The sequence below is a fragment of the Coenobita brevimanus genome, chromosome 54, assembly GCF_032717465.1.
Source record: "Coenobita brevimanus isolate Jiangsu-jjx chromosome 54, ASM3271746v2, whole genome shotgun sequence".
NCBI classification, from domain to species: Eukaryota; Metazoa; Arthropoda; class Malacostraca; order Decapoda; family Coenobitidae; genus Coenobita; species Coenobita brevimanus.
The window spans coordinates 6,398,095-6,424,153 of record NC_137007.1 but is presented as its reverse complement, the minus strand read 5'-3'; the positions used below and the strand labels follow the sequence as shown (position 1 = coordinate 6,424,153).

Below are 26,059 nucleotides of genomic sequence, written 5' to 3'. Positions count from 1 at the left end.
AAATAGTCTAAAATAAATGTTTCATTTCTATCAGCTAGTTTTTTTCTCTTCCAGTGCAAATGTGTTCTATGTTGACATCATCTTAGAAAGCATTTGATGACAGTGCCGATGCAAATGCGTTCTAATATGACATCAATTTGATGACAATGCAAATACGTTCTAAGCTGACATCATCTTAGAAGACATTTGATGACTGCAAATGGGTTCTAAGATGAAAAACTTAAAACATTTGATGCCTATGCAAATACGATTTAAGACGACATAATCTTAGAACGCATTTGATGACAATGCCAATGCAAATGTGTCCGAAGATGGCATCTTAGAACACGTTTGATGACAATGCAAATGCGCTCTAAGATGCAAATGCGCTCTAAGATGACAATCTTAGAATGCATTGGCATTGGCCAAAAAGATAAACTCTAGCCAATAGAAATGAACCACTTTGTTTTTAATTTGATGAAATTACTGTACTACCAATCCCTACATATTTACTGTATCATTTGCAAAACCACTCAGTTGCGAGTGATGGGTGGAGTGACGGCGGTCAGTGAGGGCACATACACAATAAAGTTGTGAACTCATGATAACTTTACTGCAGAACACTTCTCAAATCATCAATTCACCAATAAATGCTCATGATTTATTTCTAAAGTTTATCTGTCCATGTTTTTAAGAATAAAATGAGTAATATTTAACAGAATGGACTTCCCAAGGTACATTATGTAAGATGCTGAAAGCATGTGGGCGGTTAGAGTTGGTTGGTCAGGTAGAAAACTGCACTGGTACCACATATTTTCAGCCAGTGAAGAATATACATTTTTTCAGTGGAATTATTTATCTTGCTTTTCACACACACACACACACACACACAAATAGCTTGGGTCCCTGGGATTTCATATCATCTATCTATCTATCTATCTATCTATGGCCAGACGCCTTAATCCCATACGGGGTGGCCACAAACAAATCGCCTCCACATCACCCTGTCCCCCGTCATTTCACCGCCCTGCTCCCAATTCACACACCCCTCTCTCATATACCTCTCCACTCCATCCCTTCACCTCATCCTTGGCCTTCCCCTCCCTCTCTCTCCCTCCACCTCACTCACATACACTCTCCTCATCAGTCTCTCACTCTCCATCCTCTCATAACTCATGGAATTTTCTAAGTTAAATTCTGTTATCAGTCTTACAATGTTCACCATTTTCATGACTGTTGCATCTGTACAGCTTTTGTTTCAAAGTGTGCACAATGTGTTAGGATCAGTTTGCAGTTAAGGATTCAGAGTACAAATCACGAATCTGGACAACACAACACAACAGCGAGAGTGCTTGTTTACTGACTGACGGCGAAAAGCTGACTGGTGATTTATGGATGTATGTAGGGTGACTAAACGAAAGGAAGAGAAGGGGGGGAGGAGGGCTGGGAAGCAGATTAACTAGGAAATGACCCTGACTGGAAATGCCTTCACTTCACATCCCCCAATGTCACCCAGTCTCATGTGACTAACCTGTGCTGAGGTGGCCACTGAAAGTGGCACACACTTATATTACTGTAGTTATATTTGTCAGTCCGAGAATTTTCCCGTTTGTCTGATAATTCCAGTTGCCCAGTAACCGAATAATTGGGATTATACTGTATGTGGGAGCTTACACCCAGGTGAGAGTAATTGGAAATTTGAGTGATGAGTGTTCCATGAATGTTTGCGAGCATCAGGGGTAAGTCTTGAGCCTCTTACTGATTGTTATGAAGCTTGAAGCTCTCTCACGTGACTTCAGAAGTCGACTCCCATGGGACATGTTGTATGCTGATGACTTGGTATTTTTTGCAGAGAATGAAAAGGAGGTAATGGAAAGACTTGCTAAGTGGAGAGATCTAACGGGGCACAAGGGTTTGAGAGTAAATGCGGATAAATCAAAAGTGATGATATCCAGGGCTGCTAGCACTACTGTCAAGGCAGAGGGAGTGAGGCCATGTGAAATTTGCTACTAGAGTACGGGAAGTAACTCCATCTTGTGCAGTGTTTGTGATAAGTAGGTGCATGAGAAATGTAGTGGTATTAGAGGTAGGTTGCAAAATAACGCTGATTTCACGTGCACAGTGTGTTGGGGAGAACATGAAAAGATCAGTAGGCATGAAAAGATTTATCTTGTTGGAGTCTTGAGTGTGTGGAGTTGTTTTGTTATTTGGGGGACATGTTATGTGCTGAAGGTGGGGCTGGAGCTAGCTGTGTGGCTAGGGTAAGGAGTGGTTGGAGGAAGTGCAGGGAGCTTTTGCCTCTCCTAACACTGAGAAGGCTCTTCCTCCATGTGAAGAGGTTTTTGTACATGGCATGCATCAGGATTGTCATGCTTGGGCAGTAAAAAAGAAGATATGCAAAGGCTCACAATATACAGAACTGAGAATAATTAGATAGATGCCTAGTGCATCTTTGAATGCAAAGTCTGGGGGGCTAGGAATGCAACTGAAGAGCTGACAAGAAGAATGAGGCTTAAATGTATTAGTGTTGAGATGAGGAAGGATAGATTGAGATGATCTGGGCATGAAGGAAGTCATTTGGGTGCAGGAGGTGATAAATGTGAACATTGGAGGTAGGGCTGCAAGAGCAGACCAAAATAGACCTGCAATGAGGTCATAGAGTGTGACATCATATATAAGGGGCTGAATAAGGAGGTTGCTAAAGATCAAGCTGCATGGGGAGCCACCATAAGGTGATCGAGGCTGATAGATTCAAGCATGTTGGAGCCTTTATAAACAAAACAAATTATACATATATACCAATTGAGTGCTCTGCATACAGCAAATTAGGTATGTAATTCTGGCTAATGACAAACAGATGATACTTTATCTCATATATTCTTTTAATTTTTTGCCATAAATTTTCTCAACCAGTTTAGCCTGACAAGACACATCTCTCCCAAGATAAACAAAAACTAATTCACTAAAATACTACTGATATCCTTGAGCTGAAAGAGTTAATGGAGACTGTTCTAATTCCTCAAACCCAAGGAATCTCTTACAAGCTATCTACTCTGCCAAAATAAAAATGAATCCTCAGACTGAAGGGATAAACTTTTACACCCTTTTGGCATGAAGGTCTACCTCACATTATATATAATTGTTTGGCATTACTTAAATTCATATATCTATCTACCTATAGCCTGACACCATAATCTCGTAAGGGGAGGTCATCTGTCTTTGAGTTTGCTGTTTTACGGGAAGGAGCATTAACCCTCCACCAACCCACTTGCTGACACATAGGGAGCACATATGGGTTGGTTATGTGGTAACCACCCAGCACTGTAAATGGTTTCCTGGTTTACAGGAAACCATATGGCTTGTCACTCAATGTAAAGCCACCTGAAAAGGAAAGAGGAGTAAAAAAGGAACCAGGAATAAGAGAACTGGCAAAGGGATAAAAGGGATTAATCCCCGAGCTAGACCTCATCAGATCATATAGCCCTGCTAGGGTTACAGGAGAGTGCTACCCCTCCCAGCACAGCAACAACTGGGCGGGGGGTGAACTCATAACCTCACGATTACAAGCCCGACACCGTACCGCCGAGCTACCGCACTCCCCCAGAGAACTAGGAAGACCGAGGGCAGACAAAGAAAAACAGTGATAAAGGTAAAGGAAGAAGCAGGCAGCACTACATCAACTGACTGGATGATGGTAGATAAAAGACTTAATAATAATAATAATAATAGTAATAATAATAATAATCTGGCCTTCTGTTTCTCAAAAGTGCCAGTTCTTCCTTTGGGAATTCACTAGTGCTCGACACCCATACATTATTTTAACAATTACAATTCTTTTTCTGTGCCTGCCCTCCTCTCTCCCTATTTCTCCCATCTTTCCTGTCACTTCTTATTGCTTTTCTTTCCTTTACAGGTGGCTTTACATTGAGTGACAAGCCAAATGGTTTCCTGTAAGCCAAGAAACCATTTACAACGCTGGATGGTAACCATATAACCAAACCATACATGTTCCCTACGTGTCAACAAGTGGGTTGGTGGAGGGTTAGTGCCCCTCCCCGTAAAAACAATAACTCAAAGTCAAATGGCCACCCCTTACAGGATTATGGCATCTGGCAATAGATAAATAGATAAATAGAATTGCGACATTTCTTGTATATAATACAAGCTACATCATATATACATGAAAGTGGCAATAATTAAACCCTATAACCATCAGTCATAGTACCTCTCTCCAGGTCACTGCATTTTGAGAAAAGAAAGGCTTTCAGCTGTCTCTTAAAGGATTCAACAGTAGAGAGTTGTCTTATGGGCAATGGCAATATGTTATATAATCTAGGGGCTCTATACGCAAAAGAACGATCAGAGAAAGATGACTGGTGAATGGCTCCTGGTTCATCAAGACGCAAGGAATCATCTTCACTGCGTAACATCACACCCGGGCGTGCCGATGGGAGTTTTAACAATTCAGCAAGATACTTCGGTTCACCAAACTTAAGAACCTTGAATGTAATAAGACACAGTTTAAATTCAATTCTAGCCTTTACTGGTAACCAATGCAACTCAATCAGAAACAGTGTAGTTGAGGTTTTCGGGAGGAAACCAAAGATAAGCCGTGCTGCCCTGTTCAACACAGACTGAACTTTTGTTAGTATATTATTTGGAAGACCAACCCACAGTGAATTACAATAATCAACACGAGACAAGACCACTGCAAGGATCAATGTTAAGAGGCACCGTCTATTCCGGAATTTTCTCACAGAGTACAGATTTCGGATATGCAAGTTACAACCTCATACAACCTGATTAACATGTTCTTTGTAATCTAATTTAGAATTAAAATAAACACCCAGATTTCGAACAGAACTGACTGGATGAGGCTGTGACACGTCAATGTTCAAAGCCGGGGCACTGTCAGTATCATCACCCTTTCTGTTTCCTCTGATGATGATGATCTCAGTTTTACCATCATTCAGCTTAAGTTTCCTCTTAGCCATCCAAATCTTAATATCTGACATTAGAGATTCAAACTTTGTCTTAGTATCGTTGATATATGACATCTTGACGTAGAGCTGGGTGTCATCAGCATAAAAATGATAGGACACATCATGAGCATCAAGTAGAGACGATAAACTACTTGTGTAGATAGTAAATAGAATTGGACCCAAAACTGATCCTTGAGGGACTCCAAATAGAAGGGGAGCAGAATCAAGCTAGAGTAATCAACAACCACTCTCTGAGATCTGTCCAACAGATACGACTTAAGAAGCAAAAGGTCACTATCACAAACGCCATAAAAATACAGAGCGTCCAACAATAGTTTATAATCTACTGCATCAAAAGCTGCAGACAGATCCAACAGAACTAGGAGAGAGGACATCCCACTACAAGTGTTTGCCACCAAGTTACTCTGAATCCTTGTTAGTGCAGTTTCAGTTGAATGGTATTTTCTGTATGCTGATTGAACAATAGGAACAACTCTGTTGTGTTTCAGTAGTGGTACGAGTTGATCGAGTATGGCCGCTCAATAATCTTGGATAAAAAAGACAGGTTAGAGACGGGACGATAATTTGTCATGCTCTCGACATCAAGGCCAGGTTTCTTAATTAAGGGCCTAAGCAAAGCACGTTTCTCAGACTGCACAAAATTACTTTCTAAGAAGCATCTATTTATTATGCTGCAGATAAAGTCTACAGCGTGCACATACACATCAGGTAGTTGTGACATGTTACATGGATCAAGTGAACAAAATGTTTTATTAAGTTCTCTGATATAACATTTGACTTTGTTTACATCCAGTGGATGAAATGTTGAAAGCAAATGATCCCCGGTGCACCGTGGCTGGAAGTCAACTGAGTACGCTTCACTAGGAGCACTGCTGTCTAAATCACTTCTTATGCGAGATATCTTACTAGTAAAAAATGAAGCAAAATCAGAAGCCAACTGGGTATCAGATACAGAAGTTGGTTTAACAATTACATTCCTCCGACCAACCAAATTGTTCACAACTGCAGACAGTTTTTTTTTCATCACCACCACATGAATCAACTTTATTTTGATAATACCTAGCCTTTTGGGCTTTTACGGTGTGAACAACTGCTCTTCTCGCAAAAACATAACGCAAATGAGTTACTTCAGTCCTCTGCAAGCGCCACTCACGTTCTGTCCTACTACGTTGTCTACGCAAAGAATTAAAAAGGATGGACCATACCACAGAGAATCATCACGTACAGTGATTGTTTTTACTACCTCAGGACAATCATGGTCAAAAACTGACCTAAGCTCGTTGTTGTAAATATCAACCAATTCATCAGAAGAAAGACTTGAAGAATCAATGGAGTTTAAACATTGATCAATTTCAAGACACATCAACTGGCAGTCAACATTCCTGTAATTTCTGAACCTGATGACCTTTTTATGTGAAGGGGATTTCGGGACATCAAAACTAAGAGTGATCAGAGCATGATCAGATATGAGGGGGCCAAACGAGTCAACCTCCACATCTGATATGCGCCTGCAACCATCAGGGGACAAGATCAGGTCAAGGACATGTCCTGAGACATGAGTTGGATTACTCACAAGATTGAATAAACTGTTTTGGGTTATCAACTCAAGGAATTCTGAAGAAATTGGTTTTGACTCTGGACTGTCAACCCAATAACTGAAATCACCACAAACAAGAAGTCCTCTAGGTTTAAGAGAAAACCCTTCAAGAAACTGCCCAAACTCCTCCATAAAATCTCGATCTCTGCCCAGATGACCTAGTCGATAGACAAGTGCAATTCTAATGGTATTCTGATGAAAATTTATTAATACTTCCATAAATTCAAATGAAGATGGGGTCATGTCTGAGTCAATGAGAGAAACATTTGCAAGTGCTGCCGAGTAGATAAGTGCTACGTCTCCTCCTGGATAGTCAGCAGCAGGCCTGGGAATACTAATAATAGAATGTGTCTTAGGCAAAGCATTACAAATAATATCGATATCAGACTCATACAACCAGGTTTCTGTCACGCACAAAATGTCAAGCTCGTGCTGATGCTGAGTTTCATTAATATAGTCTATCTTATTACGGACAGAAAGAATATTTAAAAGACCCATCCTTAACTGGTTCACGAGGGACGTAGTCAGTTTTTTGAATGGTCAAAATTGGTGTTTTCAAGCAATCCATTCCTATGAAAAATCATAATTGGACAGTCTCTACTTCATGCAAAATGGGCAACCGACTGTGAATTTGAAGTAGCATCTTGATGTCTTAAAGAAGAGCAGTTGATGCATTTGGGAGAATTTCTGTTACTACAATCCTTAGATTTATGGGTTCCAGCACAAAAGACGCATTCAGGTTCATCATTTTTCCTAAAACATCTCTCAAATGTATGATCAAAGCCTTGACAGTGATGACACTGTGTAACCCAGAATCTATCGAAAGCACGGCATCTTGTAAGATCCACATAGATGTAATTGCCCTGTTCTGCAATGGAGGATCTCACCTCTGGCGACAACTTCAAGACAGCAGTTTTGGTGTCATTCCTTGTTCTTGTGAAGAGAAGGTTGAGGGCACAACCTCAATCAACGAGCATCTTAATTTTATTGTTTTTTCTCAGAATGTTTGGGATAATGTCAGAGTCACCCAAGGAAGAGGAAAGGCCTGTCACGGTCATTTTAGGCAACATTTTCTTTGGCTCTGATATGCAAAAGTGCCCTCAGAGCCAAAATGATCACTCAGCACCCCAGTTGCCTCACCTTTGGCCTCAGCTGACGGAAACTTCATTACCAACCCACCAGCCTTGGTCTTAAGACAGCTATCAACCGGTACCGAGTTAAGTACACCTCTGATGTCTTCTGGTCCCATCTGATTTGTCAGGGCATCAGCACCGCTCTATGGTTTCACAATCAGTACATGCTTATGAATGGCTTTTTTCTGGCCATGAGCACTGATCTCAATCACGCCCCCAGGCAGATCCTTCCCTTCCCCCACGAGAGACCCACAAACAGCATCCGCAAATGACTTGGCCTGATCTTGCGTTACTGCCATGGGTGATGAGACCTTGGTCTCTAGTGCCTCCAGTCTATTTGAAATGTCTCTAATTGCCTGAAAGATTGGTCCAATAACTTTATCTTCAAACTCCTTCTTGGTACTACTTCCTCCACCAGCCAAGACCTCGTCCGCAGGTGCCACACATTGGCTACACAGCCAGCGAAAGCCTAGCTGGTGGCTCTTTTTCATAAACAGACAGTCACCTGCGTTCAAATTTTAACAAGCTATATGAACCCACTCACTGCACTAGGCGCACTTCAGTGCTTGTGCACTTTTTGCTACAGACCTACTGCAGCGAGGGCACTGGTGTTGTTTGCTCATGGTAAAGGAGAACAAAAAAAACAAAAAACAAAATGACAACAACAGCAGCAAAAAGTATATACAATACTAACCGGGATAAACTCGGGTAGCACCGCCCCCGTTTGTGTCACCCTAATTTAGGAGAAAAAAGAAAACTGAAAAAAACACAGAGAACAGAAATGGATAAAAAACAGGGTGTCTGCGAGGTCACCACGTGCAGGTGGGGTACAACTTTACCCTTCTAAGAAAGGTAACCCAAACCGAGGTGCCGCAAAAGTGCTGAGATGGTATTGACAACTTTTCCCAATTCGAGCTTTATCTATCTATCTATCTATTGCCAGATGCCTCAATCCCGTATGGAGTGGCCACAAACAAATCGCCTCCACGTCGTCCTGTCCCCCGCCATTTCACTGCCCTGCTCCCAACTCACACCCCCTTCTCTCATATACCTCTCCACTCCATCCCTCCATCTCATCCTCGGCCTCCCCCTCCCTCTTCCCCCCTCCACCTCACTCACATACACTCTCTTCGTCAGTCTTTCACCCTCCATCCTCTCCACATGGCCAAACCACCTCAGTGTGTTCCTCATAACACTTCCTATCACATCCACATCCACACCACAACACTCCTTTATATCCTCATTCATCAGCCTGTCTCTCCACGTGACTCCACAGGCTCCTCTTAAATAACTCATTTCCACTGCTCTCACTCTTGACTTGTGTCCTTCCAACAATGTCCAAGCTTCACTTCCATACGTTAGAGATGGTATCACAATACTGTCATGTAGTAACTATTTCACTTCCATGCTCACTTCCCTGTTTCTTATCACTGCTTTCAAAGAACCAGCAACCCTTCTTCCCTGCTGCACCCCTTTAAGCACTTCACCCTCCAAACCTCAATCCTTACTCATCACACTACCCAAGTACTTAAACATACTCACATTTTCCAATTCCTCACCATCCAACCTCGCTGTACATTCACTGACTTCACCTCTCTCAAAGACCATCACTTTACTCTTCCCTACATTCACCTTTAGATTCCGTTTCTTGCACACTCTCCCAAACTCATCCACCAAGCCCTGCAGCTCCCCTTCGTCTTCACTCAACAACACAGTATCATCTGCAAACAACAGTACAGGGAGTTTCCAAACACTATCTTCTCTCACCAGGGCCACTCCAATATCCACTACCCTACCTTGTACCTCTTTTATTACCCCATCCATGAACAGATTGAACAACCATGAAGACATGACACATCCCTGTTTCAACCCAACCTCCAAAGAGAAAAATTCACTTAGTTCACCATCCACATGCACTGCAGCCTTAGCACCATCAAACATACTCTTCGCAGCATTCAACAACTTTCCATCTACTCCATATATTCTTAATACTTTCCACAATCCTTGTCTATCCACCCTGTCATATGCTTACTCCAAATCCATGAAAGTCGCATACAACTTCTTTCCCTTCTCTAGAAACTTTTCCACTAAAGATCTAAGAATGAATATCTGATCTACACAACCTCTTCCCTTCCTAAAGCCTCCCTGTTCTTCTCCAACTAATTCCTCTGTTCTTTCTCTAACTCTGTCAATAAGTATCCTACCATACACTTTTCCTATTATACTAAGAAGACAAATGCCCCTATGATTACCACACACTTCTTTTTCCCCTTTGCCTTTGTACAAGGGAGCTTTATAGCAGCAGCAAATACGTCACTTTGGCAAGACCTCATTGGTTATGATACTGCCACTGTGCAAAGGGATTATTGCAGATACAAAATGGCCCAATAAATCCTGTGTGGTCTAATTAACAACAATTCAGCTGTCACCACATTTCTGGTGCACTGAAGTCCATCACAACCATTCTTGCACAGTCTGTTAAATTCATGTCCATTCAGGTCACTTCAAGGGCATTTCGGACTATGCCCACCCAGGCTACTTCAGGAGATATGCATGATCAGGGATTTTTGGCACCCCTTTTTAATGTGGCAGCGTCTGGATTGACTCTGTCGGATATGATATGTGAAGCTACAACACGTGGTGAATGTTTTTGGCGTATCTGATAGAGCTAGGATTCTGGGGGCTTGAATGATGAGTGAATGGAAGCGTGGCCCATTGGATTGGGCAGTTTTGGGTTGTCTGGACATTGCTACTCCTCACCCTGCCCTTGGGTGGAAAAGGAGGTCTGGATGATGATCATCTATCTATCTACCTATTACCAGATGCCAAAATCCCATAAGGGGTGGCCATTTGACTCTGAGTTATTTGTTTTATGGGAAGGGGCACTAACCCTCCACCAACCCACAGCATGATGATGAATAATTCGTACACTAGATTACTAGTATCCTCCACTCATAATAAATCTGCAACAATTGGACCTGAAAGCTATAGGTTAAAGTTTGGGGGGAAATAACTCTGGAGAAGCAAGTTCCAAAGAGATGCAGTTTGGGGTATAAAATATATCTAATAGGTGGAAGTTCTGCAAAATGGCAGGGTGACATTCCAGTCATGAGCACTACCAGATGCCCGTGTAGCACAGGGGAAGCCATGGAGAGGTGGCCCAATGGCTGCAACTTTGTCTTGAGCATTTGCCATAAAAGTATCTTCAAAATAATGCAAGAGAGGCAACATTCCTTCTTACCTGCAGGGGAGGTATTATTTGTAATTGCAGGGTTATTAATAATTCTAACAGCTTTGGTCTGAATTGTGTCTAGTTGTTTTAGTGCAACCTCTCCACATCCATTCAACAAGACAGCAATATTTCAGCTGGGAACACACATGACTCATAAACCACAGCTCACTGCTCATTTGTGAAGAAGCTACAAACTCCATACAATGATCCATGTTTCTTTGTGGCAGTTTTAGCAAGTGACCTGAAGTGAATCTGAAGGGAAGCCATGATTTCTGAAGTTTGGATATGAGAACGTGTGCAAGGCACAATTCACAGCTCTTCCTACTTATCAAATACTGTACCATACTTTACTTTTTGTTCTCTGTCATTCCATATTCTGGATCTACCTAACACCATTTATCTGGTGGGAATTAGGGTTGGGAGCATGATAACACCGTTGACAACCTTACCTCTGCAACACGCTGAGCCACAGACATAGCAGCCACTCTCCTAGGCTGCGTACATGCCACAGCCTTCTTGCCTTTGGAGCGTGCAAATTCCACACACCACTGAGGCATCTGTGTTGTCTTGCCTGATCCAGTCTCTCCTACCAAAACTATAGTTTGATGTCGATGAAGCAGTTCAAAGAATTTGTTGCGATACTCCCAAACAGGCAAACCAATTCGTTTCCTGAAGAAAGGAAGGTGGCAAAAATACTGTACTTTGTTAGAATTAATAAACCAATATATATACATATATATATATACATCCATCCATCATCCAATCCTACATTGCCCCATGAGAAGCGTAGGGGCCCGGGACTAGACAGTTAGTCCCGACATTTAAGATGAGAGTGACCAGCCTCACTCATCCCTGAGTGGCATTACATGAGCAATCAACCCTAACCACCCCTTGGATATATATATATACTTTTTTCTCTCCTACCCCCCTTTTTTAATTCTTACTCTTCCCACCCTGTCTTCAAATACCTCTCCACAACGGGGTCTTTGTTTCACAGAGGAGTGGGTACAGTATCGTATATTGGTAGAATGTCCTTACATGGGGTTAGCCTATTGGTAAAGTGTTCATGATGTCACACCTGTGCCATGTACACATCACATTTACATTATTCCTGATGACCAACCAACACACTCTCAAAACTATCTCCACCAATGAAAGGTCATGCAATTTCTCTCATCAGAGGAGGCCAGTGTCAACCACAGGTTCACCCTGCTTCACTTCTTCTTTCCGATTAAAAGAAAGTTAGACTTCTCTTAGTCTTCACAAAAGGAAGGTAAGCCAAGTGTCTTGCCCTGACCCTCTGCCCCCAGTCATACTCAGGTTGCAAACATACGAGCCTCCAGCGTACTTCACCTCGCACCAGGTCATGTGAGTGTAACTACACACCTGCCCTCGGCCCCAACTGCTATTTAACATTAGCAAAGTACCCCTTACTAAATTATTCATTCACTGAGACAGTCTGGCCACCCCAGGAGCGATTCCAGGCTGACTTTATCTGTCTTCCCCAGTACCTATAAATGTCACGTGGTGGAAATTTGTGCCACCGAATTAGGTCTAGTAGTGCAATGCTGTAATAATAATAATAATCATCATCAACTGGACTTCCTTTCTCACCCTAGGGCAGGGTGAGAAGTAGCAATGTCCAGACAGCCCAAATTTGCCCAATCCAATGGGCCACGCTTCCCTTCACTCATCATTCAAGCCCTCAGAATCCTGGCTTTAATGGATATGCTAAAAACATTCACCAAGTTCTGTAGCTTCACATAAACGTATCCAACTGAGTCAATCCAGTTGCTGTCACATTAAAAAGGGTGCCAAATCCCTGATCATGCACTTCTCCTCACAACATTCATCCACCCAATTCTATCTCTTGTCAGTTCCCTAGCCTCAATGACTTACAAACCTCTCTTCCTCACACACTCATCCACCATATCTCTCCACCTTCTCTTTGACCTACCTCGCCTCCTCCCTCCTTCAAATTCAGTCAGATATACAGTAGCCTACCTTTTTCACCACTCTATTGTTATCCATTCTCCCCACATGACCATAACATCTCAGTACACTCTCTTCGATTCTGGTGTCCACAGACTTCCTCTCTCCACATCTTTCACGAATCGCATTATTTCGTATCCTATCTATTCTCTCCACTCCACATACATTCCTCAGCAGTCCCATCTCCACTGCTCTTATTCCTGACTTTTCATTTTCATGCCACACCATAGTTTCACACCCATATGTTAAAGTTGGCACTAACATTCCTTGTAACATTCATGTAAGCCTCGTGCAGCTGCAACACTCAAGACTCTATTTCTTATCAAGGCCTTCACTGCACCAGCCACTGTTCTTCCTTGTGTCACTCTATTTTCCACTTCTTTTGCACATTTTCCTCTCTTTTCTATCACTGTATCCAGGTACAGTATTTGAACTCTCTCACCAATTCCAGTCTCTCTCCATTCACTGTAACATTGCACTGGGAGTCACCTTCTCTCTCAATAACCATCACTTTACTTTTTTCCACATTTACTCTCATGGCATGATGTTCACAGACATCAACAAAACTCTGCACTAGACTACCAAGTCCTTGTCCGGTATATGCAAGTAGTACTGCATCATCAGCACACAACAAATTTGAGATATTTCATCCATCACCGTTCATTACTATCACCATCCCCCTCTCCACTACTGGTGTTTTTACTTCTCTCATCACCCCATGCATATATATACATGCTGAACAACCATGGGGCCATCACACAAACTTGTTGCACCCCCACACCAATCGTGAACCATTCACTTAGATGCCCATTAACCTTTGCACATGCTTCACAACCATCATAAAAACTCTTGACGGCATCTAGCAGCTTACCATCTACACTGTACATTTGCAAAACTTTCCACAAACCTTCTCTGTCCACTTCAACATATGCTTTTTCCAGATCCATGAATGCCATAAACACCTTATAGTCCTTCTCACAAGCCTTCTCTGCTATCTGTCTCACTGCAAATACTTGATCCACACATCCTCTGCCACTCCTAAAGCCACCCTGTTCATCACTCACTAGGACTTCTGATATCTCTCTTACTTTATAATAATTCTTCCATATACCTTCCCTACCACACTTACCTTATGCCACGATAATTCTTGCACTCACTTCACTCACCTTTATTTTTGTACAGGGGTACAATCACAGCCTATTTGCACTCTGCTGGTACAGTTTCACTCATCCATGCTTTCTTACATATCTCCATCAAGCACTTCATTCTACTCTCTCCATTACACGTAATCATCTCTGCATACACCTCATCAACCCCAGTTGCTTTCCCATTTTTCAGCAGTTTCACAGCACTCTTCACCTGTCCGAGTGTCATGTCTCCTGGCACTGCATTCCTTCTCTGCACACCCCCAAAACCAATCATGTTTACAGTTGTTCTGCTCTCTCTATTCTCATTCATCAGGCTTTCAAAAATATTCTTGCCATCTGGTAATAATAAATAGAGTGTATTAAATGTTGGGTGGTCTTTAGGAATTCCATTATGTATTCCCTCATAACCTATTTATTTGATGGCATAAATTGTTGATGAATGAAAATCTCTCTACTTTGTGCACCTTGTAAACAAGCTGTGTTATAATTACGCCAAATGAACTTGCAATTATCCACCCACATTCTGTAAAATATTTAAGCTGATTAAGCTCAAAGAATGAAGTGACAATTACTGCTAATGTGGCAACTCAATAACTAATCAATGATATGGTCTGGAGGTGAGTTCACCATAAACAGAGTAATTTACATCTTAGCATGCCTGAGCTCTCTATCCTAACTGGGAATATAAAGTACAGCATTTCTAAGATATGATGAAATCACGATGTAGTGCCCGGAAGTGATAATGAGTTGTATCTAGTTTATTTTATATAACCAAAAGTTCGGTTAAGTGAGAGAGAGTGGCCGAGGCATGGCTGTTACAATGCGGACGTGTCCAGAACATAGATTAATTACCTAGTTGCTAAGTCACTTTTTTTTTCCTACTGTAATTCACTAGTATTGTCTCTTTATAATATAAAATCTCGAGTTGATGGGGACATGTGCCTTTGTTCACATAATCCAGCATAATGTACGTGTGCGCAAAGTGATGTAAAGCACGATAATTTTCATTATTTTTTGATGTAAGGGTATAAAGTGAGAGGTGATGTTGAGTAATTATTGTAACTAGAGAATGTTATTTTTTTTGAGTAATCGATTGTAAGGGGAGAGACATCACACTGAGTCTATCTCGAGTCTGTAATAATTAAAATGTTAAATTGCGTACACCGTCATCCCCCCCTTCCCTTGGCATCACGCAGTTTGGCGTGTCTCACTCGCTCACCGGCCGTGATAGATGGCGGTTGGTTGGTACGGTCGTCATCCTCCCTCCCCCCCCCTCCAAGGAATTCTGTAAGTAATTTGATATTAATGATATGTCTGATATGTTGAAGCGCGAATAGTGATATCTCACGAGTGATAATAGTGACGAAATAGAGAAACAGACTCGGGGTAGAATCAAGTGTTGTCGTTCCTCAGGAAGTGTAACGGTGACGCCATTAGCCTTTGGAGAAGCGAGTCCTGTGTTCCCGCTCACCTCCCCTACATTCTTGAGCTGGATAGTGAGCGGGTCCAAGTGTGAAGGTTGAAGTACCAGTGGGTCCAAGTCCAAGTGTGGAGGTCTAAGTACCAGTAAGTCCAAATCCAGGTGTTTAGGTCGAAGTCCCAGTGAGTCAAGGTCCCAGTGTGGAAGTTAAGGTCGGGAGTGACAGAGGACTGGACCAGTGAAATTTTGTGCTCAGACAGACGATTATGAAGAAACACATTGGACTGGGACAGGGGAGCTAAGTTTTGTGCATTTGATACTAGGACCATATAGATATATTTTTTGAAGTGTGCTAACTGATTCAGGTTTAATCTGTAAAGCAAGTAGCTGGGGAGGATTTCTACTTTCTGGTCTTGTTAATACACATTCCCTCCCACTCGAACTTTATTGTTTGTATAACCCTTGAGAACTGGTGGTATAGAGCTTACCTAGTAGTATATTAGTGTGAAAACTTAGAAGCATTCTGGGAAACTGCGAAGGTTGGGCTTGGGTTGGCCTAGTTGGAGACTGGCCCGTCATTTTGGCATGCTACCATTCTTAATTTGACCACTTGAAATATGATGAACGCAACCGAAGAGGCCGCTAATGGGAGAGAGTCTCCATCAATCTGAGTTCCAGACTGTTCCAGCACACAGTGGTCATCAATAGTGACTTGTTTTCTGCCCCTTTTGATCATGTAAAAGTCTGGATCACAGAGGTGGCAGTACAAGTGGTGGCACAGAGTTGGGATGACCTATTAATGTGACGGTAATTTAACTTGAAATTAGGGTAATAGCTCATCCCCCAGGTCTCAAAGGTATATGTACTTAATATTATGTGTAGAATTACAAGGTATGTTTATTTGTAGTGTGTACTATTTTGGTGCTGCAGCTGGACATTCACCTCCTGGGGTTGCTGTTGCAGTTGAGGCATTTTTGTAGTTGAGCATTCACCTCCTGGGGTTGCTCACGTTTATACAATTCATGATGGAGTCCTGTGTTGAAAAACTGATTGACATTGAAACTGATATGTCTGAGGGGGTAGAGGTGAAACAGGAACCATCCATAATTGATGAGTGTTTTGAGCGTATCAGAACGTTGGAGGAGATGTTAGGCCCACCCAGACTCTCCCCAACCAAGGTTGGAGGTCCATCACAGACCGCCTGAGAGGTTGCAGTATATGGAGATGATGGGTGTATGGTGTATATATTGTATATACTCATTTCTTTTTTTTCTCTGAACACGTCTTGTCCTTCCCTTAACTGGCTGGGAACATGGAGTCAGGTGTGCCCTTCCAGGTCTCTCCGGACTGTACCTGCGTATTTATCTTTTCTACCAGTACCTATGATGTTATAATTTTGGTTTAACACTTCAAAGCCCATTCATTTATTTTTGAAGCAATCTTTTCGAAAATTTGAAATGTTACCTAGAAAGCAATTGCAGGACACTTTTACTGGTATGACTCTTTTTGTAAGAGCCATAGTTTAGCTAGAAAATGGGTGTCACCTACGGGGGACACTGGGCTTGCCGGAGCAACTTGATGTGGGGAATGCTTTATCCCATCCATTACATATGAACTGATATTTGTTTGCATAGTTTACATAACTTTTTAGTAGGCATGATAAATGGAATAAAATGCATTATACGTGCTTACTGAAGATTTATTTTTCAATATTTGTTCATGATGCCATACATTTCTACTGAAAATATTAGTAATTACAGAACAGTAACGACTATGTCTAAACTATGCCAAAAGAGAAAAAGATTTCCTTCTGGTTGAAATACCAAAGTACTCACATTTCATATCTTCATTCATAATGAATTATTCAATATATACAAGTATTATGTATACAGGAAAAAAAATCATAATCATGTGATGCCATTTGTCCATAAAAACAATACAGTACTTGTCAAAAGTATTCAGTGTTGTCCGCCGGGCGCGCTATACTTATGACCCAAAAAGAATCACCCATTTTTGGGGGTAAAAATTGAGCCACAAGTTTGAGCTCCGAGCATGACGTCACGGTAACCTGAGGCCTTCCGACGCGCTGGTTGGTTCCCGCCTCAGTCGCCCACGGGCTGCCTGAGAGAGAGGAACTCTGCTGAGTGTCCCTCTCAAATTGCGCCATTTTTTACCGAGTGTCCCGCAGTGTTTTGGCCTTCACAACTGTGTTATGGCACCTACCTGTGAACTATCGAGTGAAATCACATCCCAGATCATTGCTCTAAAGGAGGCAGGCCACCAGACAAAGGAAATTAGTGAATTGGTTGGTGTGGCACGATCGACAGTGCGTCGTTGGTGTACGCGGTTTCGGGTGGAAAACAGTGGTGAAGTTCCCACAAAGAAACCGAGGTCTGGTGGGCCTAGGAAAACTTCCCCAAGGTCTGTTAATGTTTTAAAACATGCACTGGAGTTTAATCCTCATGTGAGTGCAAGGAAAATTAAGGAGAGCAACCAGGAAGTGTTTGGTGAGGTGTCAGTGAAAACAGTGTCTCGTAGGGTGCATGAGCTTGGTTACACAGGTCATAGGCCTGTGAAATAGCCTCTTCTCACCAAGAGCCAGAGAATTCGTAGGCTTGCCTTTGCTAATAAATATCTAAACTGGGGTGAGGAGCAATGGTTGTCAGTGTTGTGGTCTGATGAGGCAACGTTTAGTGTTACCTGTAACAGAGAAGCACGTGTGTATCGACGCAAAGGTAGTGACCCACTTGACCCACGGTATGTGGAAAGCACAGTAAAACATCCTGATTCACTCATGGTATGGGGTTGTTTCTCAGGGAAGGGTTTGGGGAAGCTTGTTGAACTTCCAAAGAACCTCAGAGTGAATCAGGATGTTTACCTGGAGCTTCTGTGTGATCATTTACCAGACTCCTTCGAGCTAACAGGTGCATGAGTGTTTCAGCAGGACAGTGCACCTGCTCACAAGGCCAAATCGGTCACCAATTGGCTTCATGACTGCGAGGAGGTATTCATGAAACACTGGCCAGGAAATAGCCCAGACCTCAACCCAATTGAAAACCTCTGGTACCTCGTAAAGAAGAGTCTCCAAGGGAAGGATGTGAGCTCTCTGCCTAAGCTGGAAGCCACCATTCGTGACTCCTGGGACAAAATACCCCTCCAGCACCTCAGGAGCCTCGCCCTTTCACTTCCAAGACGTCTCAGGTCCATGAAGAAACATAAAGGCTACCCTACGATGCACTAAAGGTAAATAAAATGCATTATTTATATGTTTTTTCAATGTTGAAAGGTTTGTTTCTTAGGAGGGACGCAGGGCGCTCCATACTTCTGACGAGCACTGTACTGTAGGTTCTGAATCAAAGCAAATGAAACTTGACTAAACACATATACGTAATCAATGTAGAGAAAAAAAAAACAACAGTAAACTAGGTTAGTCTATTTGGAATGGAAAACATAAAAGCAGTGAATGTGAAGAGGTACTTTGCACTTTTTGCACATGATTCTGGTATGCCTGTGACACTCTGCACATCGAGCTTGGTTGCATGAGTCTTGTACATGACCAGTTATATCATCATCAGTGCGTACTTTCTGATGCAATCTTTTTTCCCCTCTACCACCACAGTAAGGTGATTTTGTGGGTGGTGACTGGTAAGTTCCAAGGTAACCCTGCACCACTGATCGCCTAAAGTCACAATATGTCATTTTACTAGTAGCACACACTTTATGAATCTGCCACCCATTCTGACAAGCTGCATCAATTCCAAATGCAAATAGAGGATACCACCATTTCTTTCCTCTAAATGCCACCCTTTGTGAGTCTACATTTTGGTCAAATCGATCCACTCCTCCCATATGCTTATTGTACATGGTCACTACATGTGGGCAGTCAACTTTGATTTTCTGTCTCTTGTTATTCACAGTTGCTATTCTGTCTGCTTTTGTAACAGGCTGACATCCATGACAGTTAGATGCCAAAGTCACAATATTATTATCATTACACCTGACAACACTTATATTTTTTGTTGTTCTCATGGTCATTGATCCTCTTGCCTTTTTCTTCATCACTTGTGGACTTTCCAAAGGACACTTCTCAGTTCTGTTCTCTCGGATTGTTCCTGTTCCTTTGTGTCCCAGTTCAGTTAGTTCATCCAGAAGTGGCAGACTAGTGAAAAAGTTGTCAAAATAAAGACTGTATGACTTGATTGTCTTAGGTAAGTGAGATGTGAGAGACAAAACAACAGAAGCACCAAGTCCTAGCCTCAGTTGATCTGGGAGCAGGGCTGTTTTTGATCCCTGGTATGGTATGAAGTATACCAGATATCCTCCTGGAGTTGCAGCTGACCATAATTTATATCCAAATCTAATTGGTTTTCCATGTATATGCTGTTTACTGCCATGATGCCCATAATATGGCACCATTGTCTCACCAATAGATATGTTACTACTTATTACATACTTTGAATTTTTCACAAAACATTCATTCAAATGATCAAAGTAATGTCTCACTATTCCAAATTTGTCATTATCAGGGAGTTGCTCATTGTCACATGTGTGTAGGTATTTATGAATCTCAAAAAATCTCCCCCTTCTCATGCTATTTGAAACCAGTTGATTGTGGGTGTCAGATTTTGTCTCCCAAAACATGCGTATGTTTTTTGGAGTTAGATATCCTGTCAACAAAAGGATTCCTATATACACCTTCATCTCACTTTCAGTCACCTGTAGCTCATGGTTTTTCTGAGATGCATATCTGTTTGACATATCCACTAATAGCTTCACCAATGACTTGTCAAAGCAGAGTTCAAAACATTCAATAGGTGTCATAAACTCTCCCAGAGTGTCATTCACTTGCACATCTTGCTTAGGTACAGATACTTTAGGGAGTTCTACATTAGCTTTCCACAGTCTGTTTTTTTTCTTGTTCCTTGATTTACATTTATCCTCATTATTCTCATTTGTACTGTCTCGTGCCTCCCTGACAGATACTTTTATCTCACATTCAGACACTAACTGAGATGAAGTAAGGTGATTCAGGTTTCCAGAATTTTCATCATCTGAATCATTATCTGTTTCAGCCCCATCTACCGGAGGGAAAATTGTGATTTCCTCTACATCTCTGCCTCTAATTTCTTCATCTGGACCCTGGTTCTCATTGTCTAGTTTCTCTAGTAATTCAAGTACCTCTTTAAGATTCAGACTGAAAATAAAAGAAAAAAACTATGAATAATCTAAATAGCAGTTCAATCAATAAGCAACAAATAAATAATCAAAGATTACAATATATTCAAGGACATATAAACTGCAAACCATGAAATAAAACCATAGAAAACCATAAAATCATCTGTTGTTACTGGACACAGGTTTCACAGTATTAGCTTGTGCTCAGTGTCCCCTACAGGTGACAGGCTTTATAAAAGATGATATAGAGATGATGTCAGTCATCATATGGTTATTTAGGTGGTTTGCTGTTATTTAACAACTATTTAGGCTGTTCAAAAGAGACACTGAGTTACCATCACTTACCCCTTTACTTTTCTGGTATCTATAATGAGTAGAATACTCAATAATTTGGTGAAAAGACTTCAACACTCCCTCTTTCACCTCTTGCTACAGCTTCATATGTAAACAGTGGGCCACACTGATCATATCAAAGAAAACAGACATGCTTGAGCTCCAGAGAAAACCAAAATTTAAGGACAAACAAATAAAGGTTAATAATCCACATCCTGACAAACTTGTGTAACCTACAGGGGACACTGGGCTCTGGAGGGTTAACAGGGTTGAGTAGTTGTTGAGGGTATGTCCAGCTTTTGGAGAGATGAGACGTGGAAGCTGCGTGTTGTCAAATCGAGTGCACCTCGGTGTATAGACCGTCGTTCTTGCCTTACCTCGATTCTTTTTTTTTCTTTAGGTTAGATTGTTAGGCTTAGGGAAAATGAGATCTCACAGTTAGGACTTTAATTTTTTTTTTTTCCCAGAGTTAGGGAACTGTATATGTGAGGGGCAGTTCTACCTGAAGGTCTCCACCTGGAGGTTTCCTACTTGCTTTGAGAACCTCGAGCACTGAGTGTATGTAATACCCAAACTGCAGTATAGAATTGCTCAGAGAGAGAGGGGAAGTTTCCAGTTTCTCTATAGGGCTTGGAGAAGTTGAACTAAGGGGCTCTCGCATGTTAGGAGAGGTAGGTAGGTTTCGCTCGGTCTCTCTGGACAGAACGTAGTGGAGCGACTCGTGTTACTCTTATCTAAGCACAAAGTTTCTCCTGGTAGCAGGACATTCTCCTTGTGAGTAATATGCCCAGTGAGTGGCATATGTCATCAGTTGCATACAGTGAGTAGCAGGAGAAAATTTACTCGTGGTACAGGATTTTTTTGCGTGTGGACATGATAGCCGTCGACTGTTCTCGAGCATGGAGCTTACGTAATATCCCACAGTCGCAGTATAGGACACGCTGGCTGGTGTTTTCAAGGCGTGCAGACTGGTTTCCCCTCATGAGCAAGGAGCGTGTGAAACAACCCCCAGGGTAGCAGTATTGAGGGAGACTGGTCAAGTAGGTGAACTTACGTACCGTGTGTGTTAAGTATGGGTACTGGGCATTTCCGAGGAGTTCAGGTCCAGTCGCCCGAACTTTTGGTCTTCCCTAACCGTGAGCGGATGTAGTGCCCGGAAGTGATAATGAGTTGTATCTAGTTTATTTTATATAACCAAAAGTTCGGTTAAGTGAGAGAGAGTGGCCGAGGCATGGCTGTTACCATGCGGATGTGTCCAGAACATAGATTAATTACCTAGTTGCTAAGTCACTTTTTTTTTCCTACTGTAATTCACTAGTATTGTCTCTTTATAATATAAAATCTCGAGTTGATGGGAACATGTGCCTTTGTTCACATAATCCAGCATAATGTACGTGTGCGCAAAGTGATGTAAAGCACGATAATTTTCATTATTTTTTGATGTAAGGGTATAAAGTGAGAGGTGATGTTGAGTAATTATTGTAACTAGAGAATGTTATTTTTTTTGAGTAATCGATTGTAAGGGGAGAGACATCACACTGAGTCTATCTCGAGTCTGTAATAATTAAAATGTTAAATTGCGTACACCGTCATCCCCCCCTTCCCTTGGCATCACGCAGTTTGGCGTGTCTCACTCGCTCACCGGCCGTGATAGATGGCAGTTGGTTGGTACGGTCGTCATCCTCCCCCCCCCCCTCCAAGGAATTCTGTAAGTAATTTGATATTAATGATATGTCTGATATGTTGAAGCGCGAATAGTGATATCTCACGAGTGATAATAGTGACGAACTAGAGAAACAGACTCGGGGTAGAATCAAGTGTTGTCGTTCCTCAGGAAGTGTAACGGTGACGCCATTAGCTTTTGGAGAAGCGAGTCCTGTGTTCCCGCTCACCTCCCCTACATTCTTGAGCTGGATAGTGAGCGGGTCCAAGTGTGAAGGTTGAAGTACCAGTGGGTCCAAGTCCAAGTGTGGAGGTCTAAGTACCAGTAAGTCCAAGTCCAGGCGTGGAGGTCGAAGTCCCAGTGAGTCAAGGTCCCAGTGTGGAAGTTAAGGTCGGGAGTGACAGAGGACTGGACCAGTGAAATTTTGTGCTCAGACGGACAATTATGAAGAAACACATTGGACTGGGACAGAGGAGCTAAGTTTTGTGCATTTGATATTAGGACCACATAGATATATTTTTCGAAGTGTGCTAACTGATTCAGGTTTAATCTGTAAAGCAAGTAGCTGGGGAGGATTTCTACTTTCTGGTCTTGTTAATACACATTCCCTCCCACTCGAACTTTATTGTTTGTATAACCCTTGAGAACTGGTGGTATAGAGCTTACCTAGTAGTATATTAGTGTGAAAACTTAGAAGCATTCTGGGAAACTGCGAAGGTTGGGCTTGGGTTGGCCTAGTTGGAGACTGGCCCGTCATTTTGGCATGCTACCATTCTTAATTTGACCACTTGAAATATAATAAACGCAACCGAAGAGGCCGCTAATGGGAGAGAGTCTCCATCAATCTGAGTTCCTGACCGTTCCAGCCCTCAGTGGTCATCAATAGTGACTTGTTTTCTGCCTCTTTTGACCATGTAAAAGTCTGGATCGCAGAGGTGACAGTACAAGACGAACCCTCTGTCCATAACAATCACCTTCCTAGATCTGTGTCTGACTAGCTCTGGGAACTTGTCATCCACCTAATGGTCAGCACTGACTGCCACACCATGCAGTGTTTCATTATGATTTAAGTTACTACTGAGAGAACTGAGAGTATCATCATCATCATTCAATCCTACATTGCCCCATAAGGAGAGTAGAAGCCCCGGGCTAGGCAAGTTGGTCCTGACATTTAAGATGAGAGTGACCAGCCTCACCCATCCCTGAGTGGCATTACATGAGCAATAGACCCCAACCATCCCTTGGATATAAACCTTCACCAGCTCAATCCGATTGGAGCACCGTAATTATTCACTAAACCACCAGGCACCAAAATTTGGTTATATGGTTACCATCCAGCATAGTAAATGGTTTCCTGGTGTGCAGGGAACCATTTGGACTCACTCAGTGTACAGTCAACCACAGGCAGAAGGAACAGGAAAGAATGAAGGAAAGGAAGACAGAAGCGGGGGTGTAAAGTCATCAGTAAGCAGAAGCATGAGGAAAGAATAAAGGAAAGAAAGACAGAAGAGGATGGAAGGAAAGATGGATGGAGGAGAGGTAAGGGCAGACACCCAAGAACAGCAATATATCGAGTGAGTGGATGGTGAGTGCCCCCACCTACCACAATAGCCAAAAAATATTCTACTCTCATTGGATAATTTAATATTCTGGATGCATGGCTACAAAGAATGTGTGATCTGGCAAGATTTACTACTAGTCAGGTGCCGATTCTGGATAAGCTAGAGAGGTCATGGCATTTTATAGTAAAATTTGTTAGATGAAATAAGATAATTCAAGGGTGCTGATTCCAAATCTGGTGTATGACGTTCTCTATTTTCTGTTGTTATTACAGGGCAGCTCATTCAAGAATCAGTGCCAAAATTGCATTTTTATGGGAAATGTATGCATTCTATGCACATTACAGCTCTAGCCTGAGTGGATGAAGGATCCTCAAACACAGAGATTGTACGGTATCAAATCAATCAAATAAACACTAATGGGATGTTTACTGAATGGAAAGACAATGATAATTCTCATAAAACTGTTTTTTTCATGTGATATCACTTACAGTAAAGCATTCTGCTATTCATCAGTATATTCCAGTACAAGGCATATTTGATCTGCGACACTCACAGCAGCAGGTCACTCGTGTGACAGTGCAGCCACAGCTCACGAGGCTGATGCAACACTGTGGCACTGGCTCTAATGTGATTAACACTGGATGTAAGTGATTACTTTCCAACTTCCAACTACACTCAGATGGTTGTGGAATACTAGGTTCTGGCGGTGTTGCTCTGAGCCAAATTATTGCCTGCAGATGTGCCCTCATTACATGGTTTCAAGGCATCACTGGATGGTGGGAGGATTTCCTGTGATACTCCTCTCTTTAACAAGGTTATCCTTGCTTTATTAACTGAATTAGCATTAAGGACATTATACATAATGCAGATGAATTTTTCCACTTGGGCTAGTGTGTCTGGCGTTAACAGCGGGTCCTTTCCAAGTCCCTGTGATAGTTCAGGATGAAACGTGAACACTGACAATGCTGTCCTTTTTACGTGTTCAGCTAAGTATAATGTGTCTGAGCCTGTCAAAGCATGAAAGGCTAACAAGGACAGAAACATATCACTGAAGTCCAAAGAAACTACTATGTCATTCACTGGTATATAGTTTGGAGCTCTGGCAGTTCCAGGTTTCATTATTGTCTCCTTATCTATTGTAGGACTGTGAGCCATAAGTAATAACAGCACATCTGTGTCATGGGATCAAGCAAAACAGGATCAGAATGAGTATCCAAGCAGTGAAAAATTATCCGTGTATCCGCTTCCTCATGTGCACTTCTCAAATCATCTATATCAATATCTGCCTGGTTGCTAAGGACATTATCACACTTTCTGAACCCACTAGCTGTGATGAAACATTTATCTCCTGGAGCATTTGCAATCAATTCCTTTGACAACAAATTGGTCAGATCTGCTTTGTTCTGGAGGTCACTAAGGAAGCCATCCCAATCACTGGGTACTGGCACATAACCATGTTCCGTTACCTTAAGGATGACTTTGCCTTTCTTCCTTTTTATTCTTGTACCCTCTTTTATGGTAACTTGGCCATACCTATCAAAAACAACATCATACATACATACATATACAATTGGTAGAGAGGTCGCCTACAGTCCTCCCGGACCGAGGTTCAAATCCCCGCTGGGGCAGGTAACAGTTTAAGGATTTGAATTTCATTAAATCAGACTTTACCGATCTACCAGAAGACCCGCCGACATGCGTAAAAATACCACTGCTAATACCAATACACCAGTCCTGTATGAGACAGCTCTAGCATGTATTCAATATGGACGGTGAGTGTTAGCGCCGAAGTGGTGACATATAGAGAGGTGTATGGTATGTA

At 42.1% G+C, this 26,059-nt stretch overlaps 1 protein-coding gene across 1 annotated transcript in view; it reads right to left on the bottom strand.

Annotated features, from left to right (window-relative positions):
- The window catches only part of Dhx15 (DEAH-box helicase 15), a 169,889-nt gene that overhangs the window by 105,069 nt on the left and 38,761 nt on the right, over window positions 1-26,059 (bottom strand). Inside the window, exon 3 of the mRNA XM_080273384.1 lies at window positions 11,394-11,613. Within this exon, the coding sequence (XP_080129510.1) occupies window positions 11,394-11,613 (220 nt within the window). The remainder of the gene's footprint in view (window positions 1-11,393; window positions 11,614-26,059) is intronic.